Source organism: Dryobates pubescens, chromosome 1 (genome assembly GCF_014839835.1).
Source record: "Dryobates pubescens isolate bDryPub1 chromosome 1, bDryPub1.pri, whole genome shotgun sequence".
In the NCBI taxonomy this organism is placed as follows: Eukaryota; Metazoa; Chordata; class Aves; order Piciformes; family Picidae; genus Dryobates; species Dryobates pubescens.
The window spans coordinates 62,525,893-62,547,895 of NC_071612.1; the positions used below are offsets into that span (position 1 = coordinate 62,525,893).

Below are 22,003 nucleotides of genomic sequence, written 5' to 3' on the forward strand. Positions count from 1 at the left end.
TGTCCCTCAAGCCCTGGGAACCCTGGGACTGAGCTGTCTCTGTGGAAGGACCAGGCCTACTGAGTGGGTGGCCATGCTGTGGGGGGAACAACCCGGTCCCCCCTTCCCGAGCCCCGCCGGCTGCTAGGACCCAGCAGCTGTCCCCGTGGGACCAACACGAGTGCCGGCAGCACCCGGGAGTGACAGCCGGTGCCATCCGCAGCTGGCAGGCTGCAGGCAAACAGGATGACGAGCGGGTGACGGGAAGGGAGAGCGTGGCCGTCCACAGGGCCCTCCTTCTGCTGCCAGCACGAGGGACCCCCGGCCAGCAGGGCAGCATCACCCACCTCCCCAGGAACAAAGGTGCGTTGGGTCTGCCTCACCCAGCATGGGGTCCCCCTCAGCTGGGGAGAGGAGCAGGGGTGGGGCTGGTGGGTTCATGCTGGCTGTCCTCAGGGCACGCTGGTGTGGTTGGGCAGGGGGGCAGGGGGGCAGGGGGGGTCAGCGCGGCACTGGATTGAAGACAGCCCAGATACCAGTTCTGGGGTAGGCAAGGTGCTATAACCTCCTGGGGTTCTCTCTGGGCACGTGTCCCTGCTCCAGCATCTCAGAGGAATTCAGGTTCTCTCTGGGTTTCTCTGTGGCTCTTCTTTATTTTGATTCTTCTCCTGCATGCTCCACTCCCCTCCTCGACAGGTAAAGAAAAGACAGCAGCCATGGCTGAGATGGGGTTTCCTTCTAAGGGATGTAGAAGAGCAGCCCTTGCTGCCCAGACACCAGAGTTCCTGGCTTAACCCTTTGGGGGGGATGGCGAGCCGGATGGGGCCGAACACCACGGACAGCCTGGAGCCACTCTCCATCCCCGAGCAGTCCATAGCCCAGGAAGTGGTGGGCCTCTTCTGTATGGTCCTACTCACCCTCATAGCCCTGGTGGCAAACACTGTGGTGCTGCTCGTCATCCTCAAAACTCCTCTCCTCAGGAAGTTCATCTTTGTCTGCCACCTCTGTGTGGTTGACCTGCTCTCTGCCATTTTCCTCATGCCTATTGGGATTATCTCCAGCTCATCCTGCTTCAGCAGGGTGATCTACAGCATTACTGAGTGCAAGGCCTTGATATTCCTGAATATCTGCTTCATCAGCGCCTCCATCCTGACCATCTCCATCATCAGCGTGGAGCGGTACTACTACATTGTCCACCCCATGAGGTACGAGGTCAAGATGACCATCAGGCTGGCGGTGGCTGGAGTGGTCTTCATTTGGGTCAAGTCTATTCTCATCACTGTCTTGGCACTGGTGGGCTGGCCACAAGGCAATGGGGCCACCAGTGCCAGCCGCTGCACAGTCTACTGGAGCCCTGGGGCCCACAAGGAGGTTTTTGTGATCCTTTTCAGCATCGCCTGCTTTGTTCTGCCCACCGTCATTATTTTTGCTGTCTACTGCAGTGTCTACCGAGTGGCCCGGCTGGCATCCCTGCAGCACACACCTGCACCAGCACAGGCAGCCACGCCAAGGCACAGGTCTGACTCCATTGCCAGCCAAATGACCATCATCACCACCAGGAACCTGCCGCTGCCCAGGCTGACACCAGAGCGCTTTCTGGGAAGCAACAAGGCCATCCTCACTTTGGTCCTCATTGTGGGGCAGTTCTTGTGCTGCTGGCTGCCCTTCTTTGCCTTCCACTTGCACTCCTCTGTTGCTGGCAGCACGGTGGGCAGTGGGCATGGGGAGATGGTGGTCACCTGGACTGCCTACTCCTCCTTTGCTATCAACCCTTTCTTCTACGGGCTGCTGAACCGGCAGATCCGTGAAGAGCTGGCTCGGCTGCGGCGCAGCTGTCTCAACCAGCCACTGGCCCAGGAGATCTGTCTTTCCGTCTCAGAGGCTTCTGTCCAGGAGAACTTCCTGCACTTCCTCCAGAGAGCAACTTGCACACTGGAGACCCATGCCAGCTGCATTAGTCCCAGCCCCAGGAACAGGAACAGGTTGGACCAGACCAAGATAAGCATCCCTATCCCAGGTCAAGCTCCTGATGAGAGCAGCTGAGAAGCAGGAAGCCCTGTCCCACTGTGCTGGGCAGGAGACCTGCCAGGGTCCTTGTTCAGGTTTTGCCTCTTGAGCTTATGGTGGAAGATGGTTTTCCTGCCTGGCAGAAAGCAGCAGATCTGGAGAAGCCTCATCTTCCTTCTGAAGGCTGGGATTGTTTCTGGTCACACAATCCAGCTGCATGGAGAGGATCTCCTTGGGACACAGGATGCCAAGGGACTCCTCTGCAGGGGCAGAGGGGACAGCTCCACCTCTGTCACTCCGCTGGGACCACAAATGGCCAGTGGGGAACTGCAGATGTCCCTTGCGCCCTTTTCAGGAGCAATGGCCCAGATAACACCACTAACATCAGTAACACCAGGCCTCTGGGCACCTCACTGAGCCTGGGTGGCCCTCCATCCTTGGCTGTTTAACCCAAAACTAATGTGTGAGTAGGGGAGTGCTTGTCATCCAGAGTACTTATTAGGGAGATGGCACTCAAGGGGCTGACTCAGGCTGTGCTTTTGTTTCTCTGGAACACTCTGCTGGAGTGGCACTGTACACCTGCTCTGCCCAGCCATGTCCTTTGTCCTGGCCAGTGGGCAGGGGCTGCCTCTCTCAGGGGAGATGCTGGCTCTCCAGGGGCCTATGCTGGGCTGTTGGACACAGCTGTCCAGCTGAAGCCCAGCCAGTGGTGCCATGTGCCAGTCAAACTGGGCTGCCAGCCAGGGGTGCACTGGGATGGACAGAGTGGCACAGGGTAGTAGGGGGCTGTCATGGGGCCCGTGGGCAGCAGCAGCCAGAGAGGACTGGGAGCTGCTCTCTCACTTCAGTCTCATTGCTTCTGCAGGGCTTGGGGACCTGCAGGAAAAGGTGGAGGAATGGGGCTGCATGAGAAAGGGGGGAGAAAGGGGAGAAAGGGGAGAAAAGGGAGAAAGGGGAGAAAGGGGAGAAAGGGGAGAAAGGGGAGAAAGGGGAGAAAGGGGAGAAAGGGGAGAAAGGGGAGAAAGGGGAGAAAGGGGAGAAAGGGGAGAAAGGGGAGTGGACCCTGCTGGGGTGCCAGAGCCCCAGCCCACCCACAAAGGTCCCAGGGATGGAGGTGCTCCTGCCCCAGTATTGCTAAGGGGCTGGAGAACTGCCTCATGGCATGGAGGAGGCTCCAGGAAGATCCCCAGAGAAACTGGAGCTGAAGGCCAACACCCCTCTGGCCACAAGGAAGCCCCTCCAGACACCACTTTGTGTCCCCAGGAGTTGGGGCTGCCCCCAGTGTGATGGTGTCGATACTCAAGGTGGGGGATAAATTTTTTTCTTGTAAATTTTATCTTTTTATTAAACCATTGATAAGTTATAAAGGAGGAAAAAATATAGACTTATATATACAGCCTTTCCAAACCTGCAGGGACCGGCTCTTGGATGGGGTTGCTGGGCAATTGCCCTGAGGTGGCCTGGGGAGGGCCCCCCCACCAGAACCAGGGGAAGGGGGATTCCCAGATAGGCCAGGCAAACCCTCATACAGTGGGACTCAGCTTTTGGGTGCAGCTGGAGGGTGAGCGGGGGGCATCACAGGTTGGGCAGAGCGAAGGTCAGGAAGCCCATTTCCTGCACAGGGTCCCACCCCAGCATAGGGTACTGAGAGCAGGGACCCTGGGCCAGCAGGGACAGCCCCCCCCACCTCTTCAGTACCAGTACTCTGTGCAGGAAAAATCAAGGAGGGGAGCACAGCACTGCCAGGATGGGCAGAAGGCAGCAGAGCAGCCCTTTCCTCCAGTGGGCATTGCTGCCAGGAAGAGCCTTCTCTTCTCTGGGGTGAGGGGCAAAGGGATTCACCCTGAACATGGGGCGCCTGGCAGAGGCTGGGGCACAGGGTGGGGAGTGGGGAGGTGTCCCCAGCACTGGGGGGCACCCCAGACTCCCTCACCCACTGTCTGGTGGGGCTCAGTAGGGTGAGAACTTCTGTCGGTCGGCTTTCTTGGTGCCATTGGCTGCTGAGATCTTGGTCGTGTAGGTGGTGGTTCCACCGTTGGGACCCGCCATGGAGGATGGGGACAGTGCCAGGAAGGACATCGGCTTCAGGCCGATGAAGTTGGAGAGGGAGATGGCATAGGGGGTGCCCAGCAGGGCGGGGGGGGCTGGGGCTACGGCGGGCAGTGCTGTGCCAGAGCCTGGAGCAAGGGGCTGGGAGAAGCCCATGCCGAGGTCCATGGAGCCAGGGCCTGGTGGCACCTGGGAGGTAGATTTGGCCGTCTCTAAGCTGGGGAAAGAAGTGAGGATGGGGTGGTGAAGACCACAGTGACAGAGTGGGTCCCCCACCCCAGCCTGCCCATCTTAGGGTGCAGAAACCATGCACCACATCACTTCTGCCGCAGGTCTCTATGGTACACCCTGGGCATCCTGCTGCAGAGGGCTAAAAAGTTGGGGCTCAAACCTCATGGGGGTCTCAGGTCCTGCCCCAACCATTGCAGGCCCTCAAAACATCATTCAGCTTATTCCTCAGGATGCTGGGGTGGGAAGGTCCCTCTAAAGAGGCACTGGGGTGCTGACAAGGTACTACCCCTTGCTAGCAGCCAGCGTGTGTCTCTCCCAGGTTGCCACCTACCAGGCTGTGATGAGGTACTGAGCCAGGGTGATGCTGACAGGGGACCCTGTGATGGTGATGTGCCGCTCACCAGAGCCCTCGGTCTGGTTGCCAATCTTGATGTGGGCCCCTGACATCTGCCGGATCTCGCTGATCTTGCTGCCGTGCCGGCCAATGATGCAGCCGATGAGCTGGAGGGGTAGAAGGGAGCAGCTGAAGGAGCCATGCAGAGCAGTGAACAACCAGCGACCCAGCCTGGCCACCCTCTATGCCTGGGAGGATTGGTGAAACTGAGGCAGATGCCAGAAGAGCGAGGCACTGCTCTCCTTGGGCAGACCCTGCATTTTGGTCCCACTCAAGCCTCCCCTGGCTGGTATCATTGGGCTCTCATGTTCCAGTGCTATTTCTTGGTGCTGGCCAAGCCCTTTCCCCTTCCATGCCTCAGTTCCCCTTTTCTTCCATCTGTTTCTGCCCTAGCAGCACCTCCTGTACCTAAGCTCTGGCAGACAAGGCAGAGCCTCCCCTGTATGGGGAGGTGGGTGCTGGCCCCTGCAAAGTGGCTGTGAGATGGGACACCACATGGGTAGGGGTAAGCTCTTGCCATCCCTGGGACCCACACATACATCATTGGGCACCAGGAACTCCTGGGAGCTGCTCTGGGAGCTGGCGTCCAGGCCTGGAGGGAGAGACAAAGATGTTAGCAGTGGGTGTGCTGGTCTGTGCCCCAACCTCAGACCAGTGCTGGCATAGTCAGTGGCCCTGGGGACAAACCTGCAAGATTCCTGGGGAGAGGCAGAGAGGATGGGACATAGGCACCAGTCGTAACTTGGTGCTGTGCTTCCCCACTGCAGCTCTGGAGGGCTCTGGTAGGTGCAGGGACCCCAGCAAATCAAGCCCAGGGTCGCTCTGGGGGGCAGGGGGCCACGTCAGGGGAGCTGGGACTGAAGGCGATGCAGGGGACAGGGGCGCCCTCATCAGGGCCAGATGGCTGGGTGGATCAAGAGGGGCACACCACATTCCCAGCCCTGGGAGTGCATGGGAGATGCTTACCTGGCACCATGGAAGGTGCGTGGCCCAGGGAGGCAAAGGGGAGCGTGTGCCCTGACAGCTGCTGCAGCTTCGTCATCTGGCCAAGCAGCGTGAGGAAGAGGAAGGATGTATTAGGGGTGATTGCAGAGGGTCCCCTGTCTTCTTCCAGGGCTGAATTCTGGCACCCAGCACCTCCCAGGACAGGCATCTCTGGCAGCACCTATCCCAGCAGGCACAGACCCCATGCCCGTGGGAGAAGGTGTGGTTTGCCATGGGAACAGACTCACCTCTGCCGGACAGACCCCACTGTACTGGCCCTGCATGGAGAAGCCCTGGGTGGTGAAAAAAGGAGCGTCAGTGGGTGCCCAAGTGGGAACCTCTGCCTCAGGCCACCCCCCTAGGGCCGTGAGGCCACCCTGAGCCCATTGCAGTCACCCCTTGCCAGCAGAGGCTGGACCCTCTGACCACCCCATGGTGCGGCCTCCTTACCTGGTTGGCAGAGAGCAGGAAGGTGCCCAGGGAGAGGCCAGGGTGGTAGGGGATGGTGGCCCCCTTCGGAGGCGACTGGAGAGGGAGGGAAGGAGGTGGAGGGGATGAGAGATGAGGTGAATGCCCTCGCACCCCCATGAATGCCCTCAGACCCTCTACCCCATCATGCCCCCAACAAACTGGGCACAACCCCCAGCACCACCAAGGCAGGGTGCTCTTATGGGCTTTCCATGCAGGGAAACCTCAGTGCCTGGGTCCAGATGGGCACAGAAAGCCCAGAGGAAGGCAGCAGGTGTCCCTTGGCCTGGGCATGAGCAGGTACCTCCAGGATGACGGCGCAGATCTGTCTCACGCACTGGATGATGGTGTCTGGCACCCCCGAGACTGTGACAGCTCGTTCGGTGGAGTTGGGCAGAAGGTCACCGGCCACCTGCACCTGTGCCCCTGTGCTCTGAGGGTGCAAAGGGAGATACTGGGGTCCCTCAGCCACCTCCCCCCCAGGCCTCAGCAGCTCACACCTCCCTTGTTTCCCCCCGGGTCCCCAGAGACTTTTGCAGGACCCACACGGTGATGTTCCACTCCTGCATCACCTTCCACAGCTCCAGCAGAAGCACGGCAGTCCCTCCACCCAGGGCTCCGTGCCCAGCCGGGGGGAAAAGGGGAGCCCACAGCCTCCAGCTCACCTCCCGGATCTCCCGAATCTTAGCTCCGGCCTTGCCGATGAGCGAGCCGCACTGGCTGGCTGGGATGACAAGGCGCAGTGTCACCGGGGATCGGCCTGCTGCTGGCCCATCGCTCCCTGGTCCCAGGTCCTGAAAGTTCGGGGGGCGAGATTGTGGTGCTGGACCTCCACTCAGGGGACCCCTGTCCAGGGTGCAGGGGTGATGCCTACCTCCTCCAGCTTGAAGGCGATCATGGAGACAGCACGGAAGACGGCATCGGTGGAGCCAGTGATGGTGGTGATGCGTTCAGGGCAGCAGCCCTCTGAGATGGTGATGCGTGCACTGCTCTGGGGGCAGCGCCACATCCCATCAGGGACCTTGCAGGCCCTGTGCTCCATGTTCCCCCCACAAGGGAAGGGCTCTCAACACCTGAAGACCTGGGCTTTTCCCCTCCCACCAGCCCCAGGCAGCTTTCCCTGGGGTGCAAGGGTCCGTGTGGGGATGAGGATGGCCAGGGCTTGCTTGGCACATGGGAGCCACCAAGTGCCAGCAGGTTGGACCGTAGGATCTGGTAGCCCCCCAGCCCCCTAGCACAACCTTACCTGCTCTCGTATCCTCTTAACAGTCTCTCCTTTCTGCAGGGAGGAACAAGGCAGATGGTCAGGTCCAGGGGAGCCCCAGGCTGGCAGTGCCCTGGACCCCAAATCTTACCTTGCCAATGATGCTGCCAATCTCCTGCAAAGTTAGAAACGAGGGTAGCCCCATTAGCAGGTAGCTCCCTGCCTGCCACATCCCTCCTCTTCCTATATCCCGATGGATGCTCAATGAGCCAGCCCTGCCTCAGGGACACTAGGAGGCTTTCTGGTGGCACTGGTGCATAGGAACAGAGCCTTCCCTGGCTTAGGATGGTGAAGAAATCCTTCTGGGACTGCTATTCCCAGAGATATTTGGAGCAGAGGAGGAAAACAGGGCGTGGTGAGGATCTGGTACTCCAGCATGGCCCCCACCCCGGGCACTGCTGACTCCCCGCGCAGTGCCAAGCCCCCACCACTGTACCTTGCCATGCATGAGCATGCGGAGAGTCAGGGTGATGCTGAGCTCTGCCTCCTCGGGGCTCCCGCCCACACCGCTGGCTCCATCCGGCGATGCCATGGCGGGAGGGTGAGCTGAACCTGTGGCACACAGCGATCTCCAGAAAGTGGGAAGCCTCCCACTAACTTTGCCCCTCACTCCTACCTCTGCAGCCTGAAAATCATCTATGGCTGGGAGGTGGGGAAACCAGAGCAGGGACAGCACTGTGCCCTCCTCCAGTGGGGCAGGCTTCTATGGCCTTGAGGTATGCCACCGACATTCTGCAGCCGTTTTGGAAGCTCCCCAGGGGGATCCACTGCCATTTGTCTGCCTGAGCCTGCAGGCAGCTGTCTTCAACCCGGCCCTTGGCTGGGGCTGGCACCTCACCTTCACAGAGCCAGAAGATGGATGGATATGGGAGGATGGGGAAAACTGAGGACGGTGGCTGTGGAATAGGGTTGTTTGCAGGTGCTTGTTGGGGTCGTATATGCAGAGCGGGGCAGGGCAGAGGTGGTCTGGATGGCCCTACAGGCTGTGTGAGCTTTCCTCCTCCTCCTCCCCTGCACAAAGCCCCAGGAAAAAATGAAGCAACCTTCCCGATGGGGACCGCTAGCCTGATGCGAACCATGACGTGATGCCCAATGCACGACGCCACTGCACCATGCCTCCCATTCACAGAACACCCCAGGACCCCACCTCAGACTCTGTGGCTGGGGGCTGGGGGGCAGTCAGGGCCCTGCTGTGCCAGCACGGGGCTGGAGAAGGACAATTGCTGTGTGTCCAGGCATGGGTGGGTGGCTGCGGCACCACTGGCTCCCGGCAAGCTGGGCGATGCCAAGCGGCTTTGGAACAAAGCACCCGTGTTGGGGCTGGGACCTGTGTCTGAGGGCATGGCGGGGGGGGAAGGCAGTTATTTTAGGTGCTGGCAAGACTTGCCACTGCTATGGCACATCTCCTGCATCAGGGCAATGGGGGTGGGGGGCAGGTGGGTTGGCTCTGTATCCCCCAAGTGGACCCCTGGAGTGGTTTGGACACCTCATCTTCACCCCGCTGTTACCAGGGGCTGGAGAAAGGAGGAAGGGCTGGGGAAAAATATTCCCATTCCCGATGAAGGGGAGCCAGAAATGGGGGAGGGGGGGATATATTCTCCTGTATCCCCCTTCCCCAGAGTCTGCTCATGTCCCCCGATCCCTGGGGATGAATGGCCACAGGGACAAAAGATCCCACTGGGGCGTGAGGGATGAGGCTGGCGGTGGGGTGGGGGGGAGGTTGTGGGGCCACGGGTGTCCCTCATCAGCCACCAGCAATGTGGGGGTCCACGCGTTCTCCCCCAGGTAAGCCAGGCTGGCAAGAACGCCAAAGGCCCCAGTGATGGGCACAGGCCACCTGCCCCAGCCCCGTGCCACGGCTGGCGTCGGAACAGCCACAAAGCAGGGCACCGCCCCTCCTTCGGGGCACCTTCGGGTGGCGAAAGGAGGCGACGAGAAGAGCCAGAAGGAAGCCCCCACCCCGTCCCTGGGAGAACCTCTGTCTGCTCACACCCCACCCCCCCACCCCACCCCCCCGGCCGCCCCAAGCCCCCCGGCCCCCCCAGAAGAGGGCCTGGCGGGTACCTTTCCGTGCGCCTCGTCCCTCCGCCGCCGGCCACCCCGCTCAGTGCCACATTGTCCCCGGCGGCGCCCAGTGACACCCGGGGCAGGAACAATGAGCCGCTTGACAGGCCAGGGCCAGGCTGGCAGCCTCGGCCCCCACCCCGGTCCACGCTGGGGCCCCCCTCGCTCTTCCCCTCTCCCACATCCCTCCCTCCGGGATCCTATTACAGCGGATAAGAGACACTAAAAGGAACAATGCACCCTGGGTAAGGCCATCTGCCACCGCTGGGGACATTCCTGGCCCCCCCTGCCCGCCTCCCCCCCCTTGGCTCACACATCACCCCTCTTTGTAATTGCGTGGTGATTTTTTTTTTTCCTGGAAGCCGATCAGCTGGCAGTGCCCGAAGGCTCAAGGACACCGGAGCGGGCAGGGACGGGGCAGCTGGCAGCCCAGGGCTCGCCGGCACCCAGGGGTGCTGCTAGGGCAGAATGATGGGGAGGGGTAGGGGGGGTGGGGGGAGTAGGTGACATCCCTGTATTAGGGGTCCAGGGTTGCAAGAGGGCGCCTGAAGTGTGGGTGGGGGTGGTAAGAGATGCTCTCTACAGGGGTACCACCTCACTGCCAGTGCAGGGATCAGCTCGTGCACCCCTGGCACTGCCCCATGCCTCCCACACAGCCGCTCTGCACACAGTTAAGTGCCCCTCCCCCCCCCCCCTTACCTCCCCCCAGTAAATCCTCCTGGGCCCTGGCGTAAGCAGCTAAAGCCCAAGCAAGCTTGGGAAGGGGGGCACCCCGCTGCCTGCTCCATCTGTGCCCCTAAATGCCCAGTGCAGCAAGACCAAAAGGGGAAGAAGGCAGGTGTCAGGCATGGGGCTTGTCCCGTCGTCTGTCCAGCCAGATGTCTTGTCAGGTCTCCCTGCAGCCCCCTGCCCCATCTGCCCATGGCAGCCACCAATTCAGTAAGTCTGCCCCCACCACTCTGGGGTGCTGGGCAGCTGCTGCAGTGGGCAGAAGCCTGATGGCTGGTGACTCCCTGTGGATTACCTTGAGCTTGGGTGTGTGCCAGGATGAATGGGAGAAGGAAGAAAACGATGAAGAGAAGAACTGCAGGCAGGGGATATGGGTGCCACCATCTTGGGGTACTTACATGTTTTGGAATACAGCTGCAGGGCTCCCCAAGCACCCTCCAAGGCTCCCAGTGTTCCTGCTATTAGTAATGGGTGGGCTCCAGTGGCCTTGCAGATGGCATTTCCCCACCCACAGGAACACTTCCCAAATGTCCCATCCCTCAGTGGCTGCACCTCCCCTGCTTTCACTCCAATGTGCATGGTGTGGTAGCTACAGAGGAGGTGGGGACCAGGAAAGGAGGAGGGAAGGTTGCAAAGAAGTGAGGTGAAGGTGGCAGGAAAGCAGTGGCAGAGGTTGATGTTTTATTTGGTCCCAAGGCAGGTGGTGGGGCCAGCAGTGGGCCCGGCACAGCATGGCAGGGTTGAGTATGGAAGCCAGGCAAGCAGCAGGACTGGCACAAGCCTGTGTGTGTGTTAAGGCAGAGTGGGTGAGCTGGCCAGATCCTTGTGCCCTGTGAGCCCCTGCACACAGCTCATCCTGCTCACTCCAGCTGCTGTAGGAAGGCCAGAAGCTTGAGGTGCCACTCGTTGGGCTTGTCCAGGTAGCAGGCATGTCCAGCACCCTTCAGCACCAGCACCTGGTGCTTAGGGAGGTGCTGCAGGTTGTTCAGGCTGGTCTGCCCTAGCTCCACATCCTGGTCCCCATACACGATCAGTGTGGGGGTCTGCAGAGAAGGAATGAACCCTGAGTTTGCCATGGGCACCCAGGCACTCCTCTTGTCAGGGGACACCTTGGCAGCAGGACATGGAGGAGAGACACTTGCCCTGCTCTCCTGCCCACCACAGGGACAAAATGAAGCTCCAGTTCCTGGGTCTCCCTATACCCCCACTTTCCCTCCTGCTAGCCCAGTTACATTCCAACACCATCACATTCCCCTTTTCCAGTAGCAATGTGGTTTCTGGCCTCTTTGGTCTCTCCCTTGCCCAACCTCAGTGCTACAGTGCCCTCCTCACCATACCCTCCTAGTTCCCCGACCTCCCTTGATCTCCCTCCAGGCCGTACTTTGATCTGTGCATACTGCTCCACTGTGAACTTCTCAGTGCAGATGGGTGCCACAGGCACATAAGCCTTCAGCAGGTGGTTGTGCTGGAAGAGGAAGGGCAGCGAGTACATGCCGCTGAGCGACGGGCTGATCACCACGGCGGGACCCAGGCTGAGAGCCTCCAAAACCGCTTTCAGGAAAGACCCCGGCGCTAGCTGGCCCACAGGTGCTGGGGCCTTGGCATCCTTTGAGTGTCCCAGACCTGTGCCATAGGAGACAGAAGTTGCCCCGCTCTCTGCCACAGGAGACAGAAGTTGCTCCGCTCTCTGCCACCTCAGAATGAGGATGCTGGGATTGCCATCCCTGTGTCCCGAACATGAGCAGCTGTATCAGCTTCCCCCAGCCCCCACATGACTCCAAGGCGGTGCTTACCACCGCACCTTACCCGGTAGGTCGATAGCCACAGCTTGGTAGCCGTTTTCAGCCAGTGTGGCAAGCGTCTGTAGCTGCAGCCAGGTCTCAGAGGAGAAGCGGATGCCGTGCAGCAGCAGCACTGTCAGCTTTGGTGCCTGCTGGGCTGGCTGGGCTTGGCGGTAGAAGAGGGTTTGGCCTTCCACCGTAACGGTGCCCTCGGTCAGCTGTGGTGCAGCCATGCTTGGAGGGTCAGGAGAGTTGTTAAGGAGGTTGATACCCGGAAATGAGCCCGGTGTGCGTGGTGGCCCTGTGCAGCCTGGCGGGAATTGTGATAAATGGAATGATAATTCGTGGCAATTAGATGATTTTGATTGAAGCAAAAGCAGGAGCATGAATGATGAGATGAGGGGTCAGACACTGGGTGCTTACATATGTAACTCGAATGAGATTCTTTTTAGGCCTTATTCTAATCAGTTGTTTATGATTAATTTGACTTGTTTTAGTACAGAGTAAGATTTTAGGTTTTATTATAACCTGTTGTTTATTAATTTCATTTGCTTAATGTATGTATACTACTGCCCTAGTGAAAGGTTAGGAATTAACAGCTACCAGTTGGAGTATTATGAAATAATAAGTTTTTCAAGGATGAGAAAGGAAGAGAAGTTCTTCAAGGATGAGAAAGGAAGAGAAGCTGCTACAGAAGACACGAACACAAAGGATGACTTGTGAGAATCAACAGAACCTATGTGAAAACCCATCTCTGGGAAAGGGCATTGATTTTAACAACAGAACTAAAAAGACACAATCACAAGGACTTAGCACACAGCCCACCGGCTGTGCTGATTAGAGGATTACATCATTGAAAGACCACCAGAAGGACAAACTAATTTAAATCAACCCACCTTTATATGCATATGTACTGAGGGTAGAATATTTTAAAGGTAGTTAGAAAATCATTGCTGTGCATTTTAGCACCCAGCGCTGTTCTGCATGGCTCTTATTGCTTTAAAATTGCTCTTTTCAAATTAAAACTATATTCAATTGACTTTAATTGGCTCAGTCATTTACACCAGGAATGTTGGCGTCAGTGGGATGCTGGTGTCCCATCACTGAGGCCCGACGCCGGCAGGAAGGCAGGTGGGCGGTGAACTGGCACCGCTCTCTTTTTGGGGGACACCAGCAGAGAGCAGCTGGGTGCGTGGGGGGCGCTCGTTCTTCCCAGGTGGGCTCACAGGCCTGGCCCTGCCTCAGTTTACCTGCTGGGCCGGCGGCCCTTACCTGCTCCTTCGCCCCCTGCGCCGGTCGCCGCCCGACTCCCGCACCCCGTTGGCACCGCGGGGCTGGGGGGAAGTCGCGCCTCCGGTCCAAAGGCCGGCAGGAAAGGGCAGAGTAAGCAGCCACCCCGGCTCGACCAGCACAGGACCCGGGGCGGCAGCGGGAACTGGCCCCGCCCCCTGAGTCGAGCGGGCCCGAGTCTAGCCGAGCGGTGCCGAGGACAGCCGAGCTCCGCCCAGACCCGCGGGGGCTCTAGTCGAGCCCTAGCCGAGCCGAATCGAGCGCTGCCGAGCTCTTACCGAGCCGAGCCCTGAGTCCTGCCGAGCCCTAGCTGATAGCCCTGCCCGAGCTCTGCCGAGCCTTGGCCGAGCTGCGCTGAACCCAGCCAAGAGTCGGGGCGCCTCTCCCGGCAGTGGCCGTTTTCTGCCCAGGATTGGGCCCAGCCCAGTGGAGCCGTACCGGGTGACCGGTGCGCCGGACAGGCCCCTGGCTGGCAGCCCTAGGGGCCGTCAGCGCGGCGGCCTCCCGCTAGGCGGAGCCTGGGACCGCAGGCGCGGTGCCGTGGGGGCCGGGAATGAGGGGGGCCGCATGTCCCGGCTGCAGCTGAGAGGCGGCCGGCTCGGCAGCCGGAGCCAGCGGCAACTCGGCACGCCGAGGCCGGGCCGGGGGCGCGGGCCAGGACGTAGCTGAGGAGAGCACTGTGGTCTGGCACCTAATATTTGCCCCAGGCAGCGGTGGGGTTTGGGGCTTCCAGCCTCTTGCTGCCATTTTCCTTCTGCAGGGGAGTGGACATGCTACTGGCCCGAAGCCGCCTAGGGCTCCTGCTCCTCGGGGCGCTCCTCACCCTCCTCCTCTACCTCTTGCTCCCGGCCGCCCAGCACCAGCAGCGCTTGGCAGGCACCCGCCCTGAGGAGGGGAAGCGGGGCTGGCAGGCAGCCAGCACCACGGCACGAACGGGAATGGCTGGGGGAGAGCACCCCATCTTCTACAGGGAGGTTTCCGCAGCGTCCCCGGCCAGTGGCACTGTCAGGCCCGGGAGGTGGGTCAGCCTGCTGCATGGTAGAGGAGGGTGGGAGGGGACAGTCCCTGGGGATCAGTCTTCGCCAGCACTTGTGGCTGTCAAATTTCTGCAGGCATCTTCTCTGAGCTTCTTCTTGCCTGTCTTCCCCACCGCAGGCCCGATGTCCTGTTCCTGCATGGCCAAGCGTTCACCTCCAAGACGTGGGAGGCTTTGGGCACGCTGGCATTGCTTGCTGGAGAAGGCTATCGTGCGGTCGCCATAGATCTGCCTGGTAGGACCACAATACTGTGCTTAAGTTGATCCCTCGAGACACCTTCAGTCCCTCACCTCAGCCACTGCTGGGCTCTGAACCTCATTAGGGAGGGTTCTGTACCTTTTTAGGCAGCTGTTGGTGCTTCCTGGGGCAGTGTGCATGGGATTTAGCTTTGCCCTGCAGCATTGGTGTCCATGGCCACCCACACCCTTTGGCTGGGGTTGGACCTGTCGGTCTGGGTCATGGCAGTGACTGTACAACTGCTAGGAGTTGATTGAGGGACCATATTTTGCCAAGCCAGCTGAGCCTTCATGGGAGTAACCATTGTAGGGGCTGCACAATCCCCCCCAGCCCTGTCCCTACCTCCTGCCCTTTGCCCTGTGCTAGGCTACGGGGATTCTCCCGCAGCGGAAATGGTGGCCACAGCACAGACCCGGATAGCTTTCCTGGACCACATCCTCCAAGAGCTGGATTTGCACAGACCTGTTCTTGTCAGCCCCTCCATGAGTGGCCGCTTTGCCCTGCCCTTCCTCTTGGCACAGGGGGACCAGTTGGCTGGCTTTGTGCCTATTGCACCTGTGGGCACAAAGGACTACACATCTGAGCAGTATCAGCAGGTCCAGGTGAGGTGGGTTGTGGGGCTCCTGGAGGGTTCCTGGGTGCTGGTGAGCCTCGTGGGACAGTTGGCTGGAGGGTGCATGGCCTTTCTTTTGGGGTGAGAGGGAATGTGTGTTACTCCTAGCTCATGGGATGGCTGGCACCTCCCTTCCCTTGGCTTTACAGCCCACTGTGGTGATAGATGGAGGTAGGTACAGCCCAGGGGAAGCCTGGTGGCTGTTTCTGCCTTTGATGACTCATCTGGTTTTCTCTCCCCTTACCAAGACACCCACCTTGATCCTGTGTGGCGACCGTGACACAAGCCTGGGTCCTCAGGCCCTGCAGAGCCTCCGGCACCTCCCCAGGCACCGTGTAGCTGTGCTGCCTGACGCTGGCCATGCCTGCTACCTGGACAAGCCACAGGACTTCCACCGGGCCTTGCTGGGCTTCCTGCACCAGCTGGAGTGAGCAGCACCTCGTCTCTTGCAGAGAGGAAGATGGGGGACCCACTCCCAGTCGCCTGGGAGGTTGGGGTGAGGGGTGCTGCTCTCTTTTGGGGTAGTGATGGAGTGCTGAGGGATTCCCTTGCTGGTGGGACAGGGTGTTGTCTGTCATGAGGCCAATAAACTGATGCTGCTCTGGTTTCTGCGTTTGTCCCCAAGCGCCGCGGGGCTCCCCGGGCTCCAGCTCCATCTCTCCGCCCTAGTGTCGGGCAGGAGGGTGCCCCGCCAAGTCCCTGCCCGCTCTGTGCCTCTCCGCCTGCTTCCCGCCCACGTACCCCATGCCTGCTCGCAGCTCCTCCCCTGCTCGTTGCCGGCTGCGGGGCGGAGCCGAGCCGAGCCGAGGCGGGCAGGCGCCTGCGGCAGCAGCGGGGAGGTAGGGCCGCGGCGAGCCGGGGTCCGGGCGGCGGGGCGGGGCGGGCTAGCAGCGCCCGGTGCCTTCGTCCTCACTCCAAGCCTGCGCCCTTCGCTACGGTACCCAGCACCCACCCCCTACCTCCTTGCACCCTTAACCACTGTACCCTGCAGACCCCCTACCCCCTTGCACCCCTCCTTTAGCCTTCTGCTCCGACTCGCACCCCTAACCACGGTACTTTGCACCCTCCCTCGTACCCCCCCTCGCACCCGCAATCCTGGGATCCGGTACCTCCCTGCACTGCTAACCACAGTCTATCAGCAACCCTCTGCCCCCAATAACACGGCACCCCGAGCTATGGACCCCTCTGCACTCCTAACCATGGTATCCTGCACCCCCCTTCCCTACCTCTGTAATCACAGTACCTCTGCACCCCTAACTACAGTACCCTGCAACTCTAGGCATGGTGGCCCAGAACCCCAGTATGCCCCTTTGCACCCCGAGCCACAGAATCCCTGCACCCCACTCATAGTCTCTCTGCACCCTTTACTGCCCTTTACCTCTCCTGCTGCAACCCCGTGTGCCCCATCCTCCTGCTCCTTTAGCCACCCAGCACCCTTCAAACACCCAGAGGCTTGCCACCCTTCTAGAGCCCCTCCCAGCCCCTCTGTCCTCTGTAAACACCTGGTCCCCCTCCACCACCCACTTCCCTGTACCCCTAGTGCCTTCCTTTGCATTTCTCCTGCACCCCCTAAGCAGGCACTGCCCCCCTTTCCTTCCCTGCACCCCTTACACCAGCACCCTGCTTTCCTTGCCTGTACTCTACCAGCATCCCCTCAGACCTCTAACCACTTGCTGACCCTGACTGCTGTATACCTCTGCTCCATGCACCCTTCTTCCCCTCACAGCCCCCTTCCCCACTTTGCTGTCCCTCTTTCCTCCCTACTAGTCCCCTCGGCTCCAGATAGCCCTTCCCTGGATCTCACCCCTCGCCTCATTTCTGGGCATTGTAGCTTGCCCTCGGCACTGCATTTGAGGCAGGAACATGCACATTGGGGAGATGATGAAAGGATGATGTCAGGGACACACCTCATCCTACCCCCACACCTAAGCTGAGGGGACTTCTCCTCTGGTGGCAGCGTCCAAAGACTCGTGTGAGGAGACCTTTGTCCCATTCCATTTCAGTTTCTGTGGCGACCGAGCTTGCTGGCGGACTTTGGAGGGGCCGGTGGGTGATTAACCATCTTGCTGCTCTTCCCCAGAGCTTTGCAGGCCCAGACCCTGACATGGCACCCGGGAAGCCTGGCAAGAGCACGGGGGCCTCGGAGGATCCCTCAGTGACACTGTTCCGGGAGTACCTGAAGATTGACACTGTCCACCCCAAACCTGACTATGGTGAGGAGGGGCGGGAGGGGATGTGCAGCCATGTGGGGATCCAGCAAGGTGGCTCTGCGGCTCCAGTCTTTGGACTCGGGTGCCCAAGTCCTCTGCTCGAGCTGTTTTGATCATTAAGGAGCAAACAACTTTGTGTTTTGTTTCTGCTGGCACTTCTGCTTGGGTCAGGGATGTCTTGAGTTCACCCAGAGCTGCCTTTTGCTTCCCCCAGCCCCGTGCTTCAAGCCCCCCTCCCCCCTCCCCCTTTTTCACTCTGCCCTGGCTGTGGAATGGATGCCTGTGGTAAGCCCCTGTGGACCATCCATTTTACATCCTTTCACTAAAGTAAATCAAGATTTAAAAATTGTTTTATCCTATAGAGGACTGTCCCTCCTGAACATTGTCCCCCCACCTTTTCAATGTTTATTTTTTCATGTTCTCCTAGTCCTTGCTCCAAAGGGATGGTGGAAAGCCACTCCTGTCCCTGCTCCTGCACACCTCTTGTGCCCAGGACCTCCATCACTTACCCTCTCTGTTCACCTCTGTCTTTAACCCGGGAACCCCTGAGAGCCTTGGAGTCGCTGGGTGGTGGCAATGAGAGGGGAGAGATCCTGACATAGCTCTGGGTATCCAGAGATCCTGCCATAACTCTGGTGTCCCCCTGCTTGCCAGATGCAGCTGTTCGGTTTCTGGAGCACGTTGGCACCGACATGGGCCTGGCCTGCCAGAAAGTGGAGGTGAGCGAGGCGAGGAGCAGCCCCTAGTCTGTCTTTCCATCCACCTGTGCTCAGGTCCTTACGTGATCAGGCTGTTCCCCTGCTCACCACCCTGGAGCTGGGCAGCAGTGGATCCCCTCTGCCTGTAATCCCCTTCTGGCTTGAACACTTCCTTAAGCCTGTGTTCGGCCGTGCCCTGCTGACCCCTGCAGCCGCCTGTGCTATTATTAGCCAGGACATCTCTCTGGCACCGGCTGTCCCAGAGGGCTCCTGGACACCAGGAAAAGGCATTGTACCTGCACCCAGCCTCCAGCTAGTGCCAGGCTGTGCAGGCATGCCCCCTCCTGCTGCCTGCCCTCTTCCAGCAGAGAAATGGGTGACCTGCCAGCTGGCATCAAGAAACTTTTACTAGGCTGATGCCAGCCCACTGGTCCCACTCCCTCTATCCCCAGCCAGGACCTCAGTGACACCCTGTCTTTGCCCCACAGGTGTGCCAGGGTCGTGTGGTGCTGATCCTGACCTGGCAGGGCACAAACCCCGGCCTGCGCTCCATCCTTCTCAACTCCCACACTGATGTCGTGCCTGTCTTTGAGGTGCTGGGACAGAGCATGGGGTGGGATGAGTACAGTGGGGAGGACTGGGGGTGGCAGGTAAACAGGAGCTGGTGCCTGCCATGCCTCTCTGATGTCATGGCTACTGTTCCCCACAGGAGCACTGGACTTACCCACCCTTTGAGGCTGTTAAGGACTCACAAGGCAACATCTACGCTCGGGGTGCCCAGGATATGAAGTGTGTCTCCATCCAGTGAGTGGAGGCACTGCACCCACTGGGTGGGCACAGCATGAGGATGCCTCTGACTGGTGCAGGATGGGATGCTGCCATTTCTAGGGTCCCTGGGGCTGAGGATGTCACCATCTGACCCTCCCTGGCATGGCTCAGAGCACACCAGCCCCTCTCTTCTGTGATGCTCAGGCATCATCTTCTTTCCCCAGGTACCTTGAGGCCATCCGGCGGCTGAAGGCAGAGGGAAAGCGTTTTGCCCGCACCATCCACCTGACCTTTGTGCCTGGTGAGTCCCCAGGGTGTTGTCTCTCGGGGGAACAGGAGGGGCTGGCAATTGGGTGATGGTCTGGAGTTCTTTGCAGCATGGCAGCTGGCACCCCTCTGGAATCCTCTTCAGGATTTTGAGCTCCCCTAGACTGAGGCTGGAGGAGATTCCATGCTCAAGGACATGGGGTGCAGTGGTGGCACCCAGGCTGGCATGGAAGGAGGACTGAGGGGGTGAAGAGCTGGGAGACACTCTGGTTCCTTCCTCCATGTCAAGTTCTTCCCCACAGATGAGGAGGTTGGTGGACACAAGGGCATGGAAATGTTCGTGCAGCGCCCTGAGTTCCGAGCGCTCAACGTGGGCTTTGCCTTGGACGAGGGTGAGTGGTGGCAGGGCTGGCACGGGGACGTTCCCCCTCTTGGCATGCATCCCTCTGCCTGATGGCATCATTCCCCTGGCACCAGCACCTGGCATGGTTTCCAGGGACCCCTTTGGAGTCTTCTTCCCCCAGGAGACCAACCTGGAGGGGAAATCCTGCCAAAGCAGGGCAGAGCATACAGGGGCACTTTGTGCCATCCCTGTACTCCACTGACACTCTGTCTGTGCCCACTGCAGGCCTGGCCAGCCCGTCTGATACCTTCAGTGTCTTCTATGGCGAGAAGAGCCCATGGTGTGAGTAACTGTGTGCCCACCACCCTGTCCCTGGTTCTACCAGGTCCTGGGGCACTGGTACTACCTCAGGCTCTCTGCTCAATGCTGCCATCTCCCCGCACTGCCACAGGGATAAAGGTGAAGTGCGTGGGCAGCCCTGGACATGGATCTCGCTTCATCAGCAACACTGCAGCCGAGAAGATGGTAAGCAAGGGGGTACAACCTGCACACCCCCACTTGCCCTCTGCCTGCCCTGGGACTGCCAGGCACTTGCCCTAAGGGCTGGTCCTCTCTCACTGCCCTTCCCTCCCCAGCATAAAGTCATCACCTCCTTCCTGGCCTTCAGGGAGAGCGAGAAGCAGAGGTAGGAGATGGGCTGCCAGGTGGCTGTGGCTTCAGTTTGGTCCATGGAGGGGTTCCTTGGGTTACCAAGCCAGGTTCTAATCTGGCGCTGCCTCCCTGTGTCTCAGTTTCCATCTGGGGGTGGTGGCAAGGTGGGGGAGTGCTTCCATTCGTCTCTGGGTGGTAGTGGAGGCTGACTCTCCCTTGCATCCTTCAAGGCTCAAGTCCGACTCAAGCCTGACCCTAGGGGATGTCACCTCGCTCAACATGACCATGCTGGAGGGGGGCGTCTCCTTCAACGTGGTGCCCTCCGAGATGGCAGCCGGCTTCGACATCCGCATCCCACCCACTGTGGACCTGAAGGTGGGTGCCAGCCTCGCCCAGGAGGGGACCAGCTTGGGGGGTACCCTGCTCATGTGCCTCCTGTGGTCTTTGCCACAGGCCTTCGAAGAACAGGTGGCTTCATGGTGCCGGGGTGCCGGGGATGGTGTCACCTATGAGTTTCACCAGGTGAGAGGCCTCAGCCACCCGGATGGATTGTGCCTGTCACCCCCTGCTGTGTGTCCTTCCCCTGCCCCTCACCTGCCCTCTCCCTCCCTCAGAAATGCATGGACCAACATGTCACCTCCACTGAGGAGTCAGACCCATGGTGGAAAGCCTTCAGTGGGGTCTGCAGGGACATGTGAGTAGTGTTGCCAGGAAGGGCAGGACCCTAGTGGGGATGTCCTCTGGTAGGAGCCAGAGGATCCCCGGGGTCTCTGGGGTCATGGCAGGGTTTGGGGTGGGGGGGTGTCCTGTGCTGACAAGGCAGCTCCCTGTGCTTTCCAAAAGAGATAGGATGGAGGGTCCTGCATAGCTGGGGGACCTTGCTAGTGTGGTTTCTTTGCCTGTGGGGTGTCAGGGGAACAGGGGACCCAGATGTCCCCATGCCCATGCTGATGCCAAGTCTCGCTTGTCAGGAAGCTGCAGCTCAAGCTTGAGATCTTCCCAGCTGCCACTGACAGCCGCTACATCCGAGCGGTGAGTGTGATGCCAGCACACCCCTGAGTCCCTCAGCTGGAGTGAGACCTGCAGCCCCAAGCAGGAGCTGTGCCCAGGCAGAAGGAGGCACCTGGTGCCCATCACAGCCCCAGCCTCACCTCCTACCCTTCTATCTGCAGGCAGGACACCCTGCAATCGGCTTCTCACCCATGAACTGCACCCCAGTGCTGCTCCATGACCACAACGAGTTCCTCAATGAGCAAGTCTTCCTGCGGGGCATTGACATCTATGCCCGCCTCTTGCCTGCCCTGGCATCAGTGCCCCCGCTGCCTGCAGAGGGCTGAGTGCCCTGGTGAGGGGCAGGATGGGCAGGTGCCAAGCAGCAGGGGCAGAGAGTGGGCAGAGCAAATACCTGACAGCCTGCTGGGGACAGAGTGGGCATCGTGCCGTGCTGGCTGTGCTCAGCGGTGATGCCTGTGTCCTGGCTGTGCCCTCAAAATCTGGGTCCCAACCACCTGCTTTGGGGTTGTGTCCCCTTTGCCTGGGTGCCAGCAGAGTCTTGTGCCTCCTGCCTTTCCCCCATGACAGCAGTGCCTCTCCCTGTCCCTGTGCCACCTCTGGTTGCACTGGCTGTGGGGTAAGGGGCTGGCCAGTGCCCCACTCTGCCTGCCTGCCCCTCATCCTGCCTTCCTGCCCGCTTGCTGGGGCCATCCTCTCCATGCAAGTCAATAAATCTCCTTGGTAAGCATGGCCAGGAGCATGAGTGTCTGTCTGTCTGTGGCACTGTTGTGGTGCCTCAAATTGCCCAGGAGCCATGGATTCCCTTGGTCTAGTAGGATCTGCTGGGGAGTTCCTTCCTCCCCCAGGTTTGTCAAGCTGGAGGACAGTGCTATGGGTTGGATCCTGCCTAGGCAGGCTGTGGGCCTGCTCCTTGGAAGCCTCCTCT

General features: G+C 59.9%; 5 protein-coding genes across 7 annotated transcripts; 3 read left to right on the top strand and 2 right to left on the bottom strand.

The window, feature by feature from the left end:
* Positions 1-248: 248 nt before the first annotated feature.
* On the top strand, positions 249-2,633 carry LOC104305450 (probable G-protein coupled receptor). The gene is made up of 2 exons (XM_009906300.2): positions 249-342; positions 676-2,633. Exon 2 carries the CDS (start codon positions 787-789, stop codon positions 2,020-2,022), a length of 1,236 nt encoding a protein of 411 aa, XP_009904602.2. The 5' UTR covers positions 249-342; positions 676-786; the 3' UTR covers positions 2,023-2,633.
* Positions 2,634-3,314: 681 nt separating this feature from the next.
* On the bottom strand, positions 3,315-9,630 carry PCBP4 (poly(rC) binding protein 4). The gene is made up of 13 exons (XM_054167118.1): positions 9,441-9,630; positions 7,813-7,928; positions 7,468-7,491; positions 7,359-7,391; positions 6,987-7,103; positions 6,778-6,906; positions 6,417-6,545; positions 6,095-6,169; positions 5,893-5,937; positions 5,627-5,702; positions 5,200-5,252; positions 4,598-4,767; positions 3,315-4,252 (listed from the first exon to the last, which is right to left on the bottom strand). Exons 2-13 carry the CDS (start codon positions 7,906-7,908, stop codon positions 3,937-3,939), a joined length of 1,263 nt encoding a protein of 420 aa, XP_054023093.1. The 5' UTR covers positions 7,909-7,928; positions 9,441-9,630; the 3' UTR covers positions 3,315-3,936.
* Positions 9,631-10,831: 1,201 nt separating this feature from the next.
* Positions 10,832-12,332, bottom strand: LOC104305439 (putative protein-lysine deacylase ABHD14B). Of its 2 annotated transcripts, none has more exons than XM_054170719.1 (3): positions 11,976-12,332; positions 11,524-11,792; positions 10,832-11,212 (listed from the first exon to the last, which is right to left on the bottom strand). In XM_054170719.1, the coding sequence occupies exons 1-3, from the start codon at positions 12,181-12,183 to the stop codon at positions 11,030-11,032; spliced, it is 660 nt and encodes a 219-aa protein (XP_054026694.1). In that variant the 5' UTR covers positions 12,184-12,332; the 3' UTR covers positions 10,832-11,029. The 2 variants fall into 2 exon arrangements, with proteins under 2 accessions (XP_054026694.1, XP_009904591.2); XM_009906289.2 differs by having other exon boundaries at positions 11,551-11,792; positions 11,976-12,330.
* Positions 12,333-13,967: 1,635 nt separating this feature from the next.
* Positions 13,968-15,732, top strand: LOC104305448 (protein ABHD14A). The gene is made up of 4 exons (XM_009906298.2): positions 13,968-14,258; positions 14,396-14,511; positions 14,881-15,116; positions 15,376-15,732. Exons 1-4 carry the CDS (start codon positions 14,011-14,013, stop codon positions 15,556-15,558), a joined length of 783 nt encoding a protein of 260 aa, XP_009904600.2. The 5' UTR covers positions 13,968-14,010; the 3' UTR covers positions 15,559-15,732.
* Positions 15,733-15,925: 193 nt separating this feature from the next.
* On the top strand, positions 15,926-21,798 carry ACY1 (aminoacylase 1). 2 transcript variants are annotated; one of them, XM_054167119.1, is made up of 15 exons: positions 15,926-16,064; positions 17,208-17,340; positions 17,992-18,056; positions 18,524-18,628; positions 18,745-18,839; positions 19,028-19,104; positions 19,373-19,462; positions 19,699-19,755; positions 19,865-19,938; positions 20,049-20,098; positions 20,295-20,439; positions 20,518-20,586; positions 20,679-20,758; positions 21,036-21,096; positions 21,237-21,798. In XM_054167119.1, exons 2-15 carry the CDS (start codon positions 17,232-17,234, stop codon positions 21,399-21,401), a joined length of 1,242 nt encoding a protein of 413 aa, XP_054023094.1. In that variant the 5' UTR covers positions 15,926-16,064; positions 17,208-17,231; the 3' UTR covers positions 21,402-21,798. The 2 variants fall into 2 exon arrangements, with proteins under 2 accessions (XP_054023094.1, XP_009904590.2); XM_009906288.2 differs by lacking the exon at positions 15,926-16,064 and adding an exon at positions 16,786-17,099.
* The last annotated feature ends 205 nt before the right edge of the window (positions 21,799-22,003 follow it).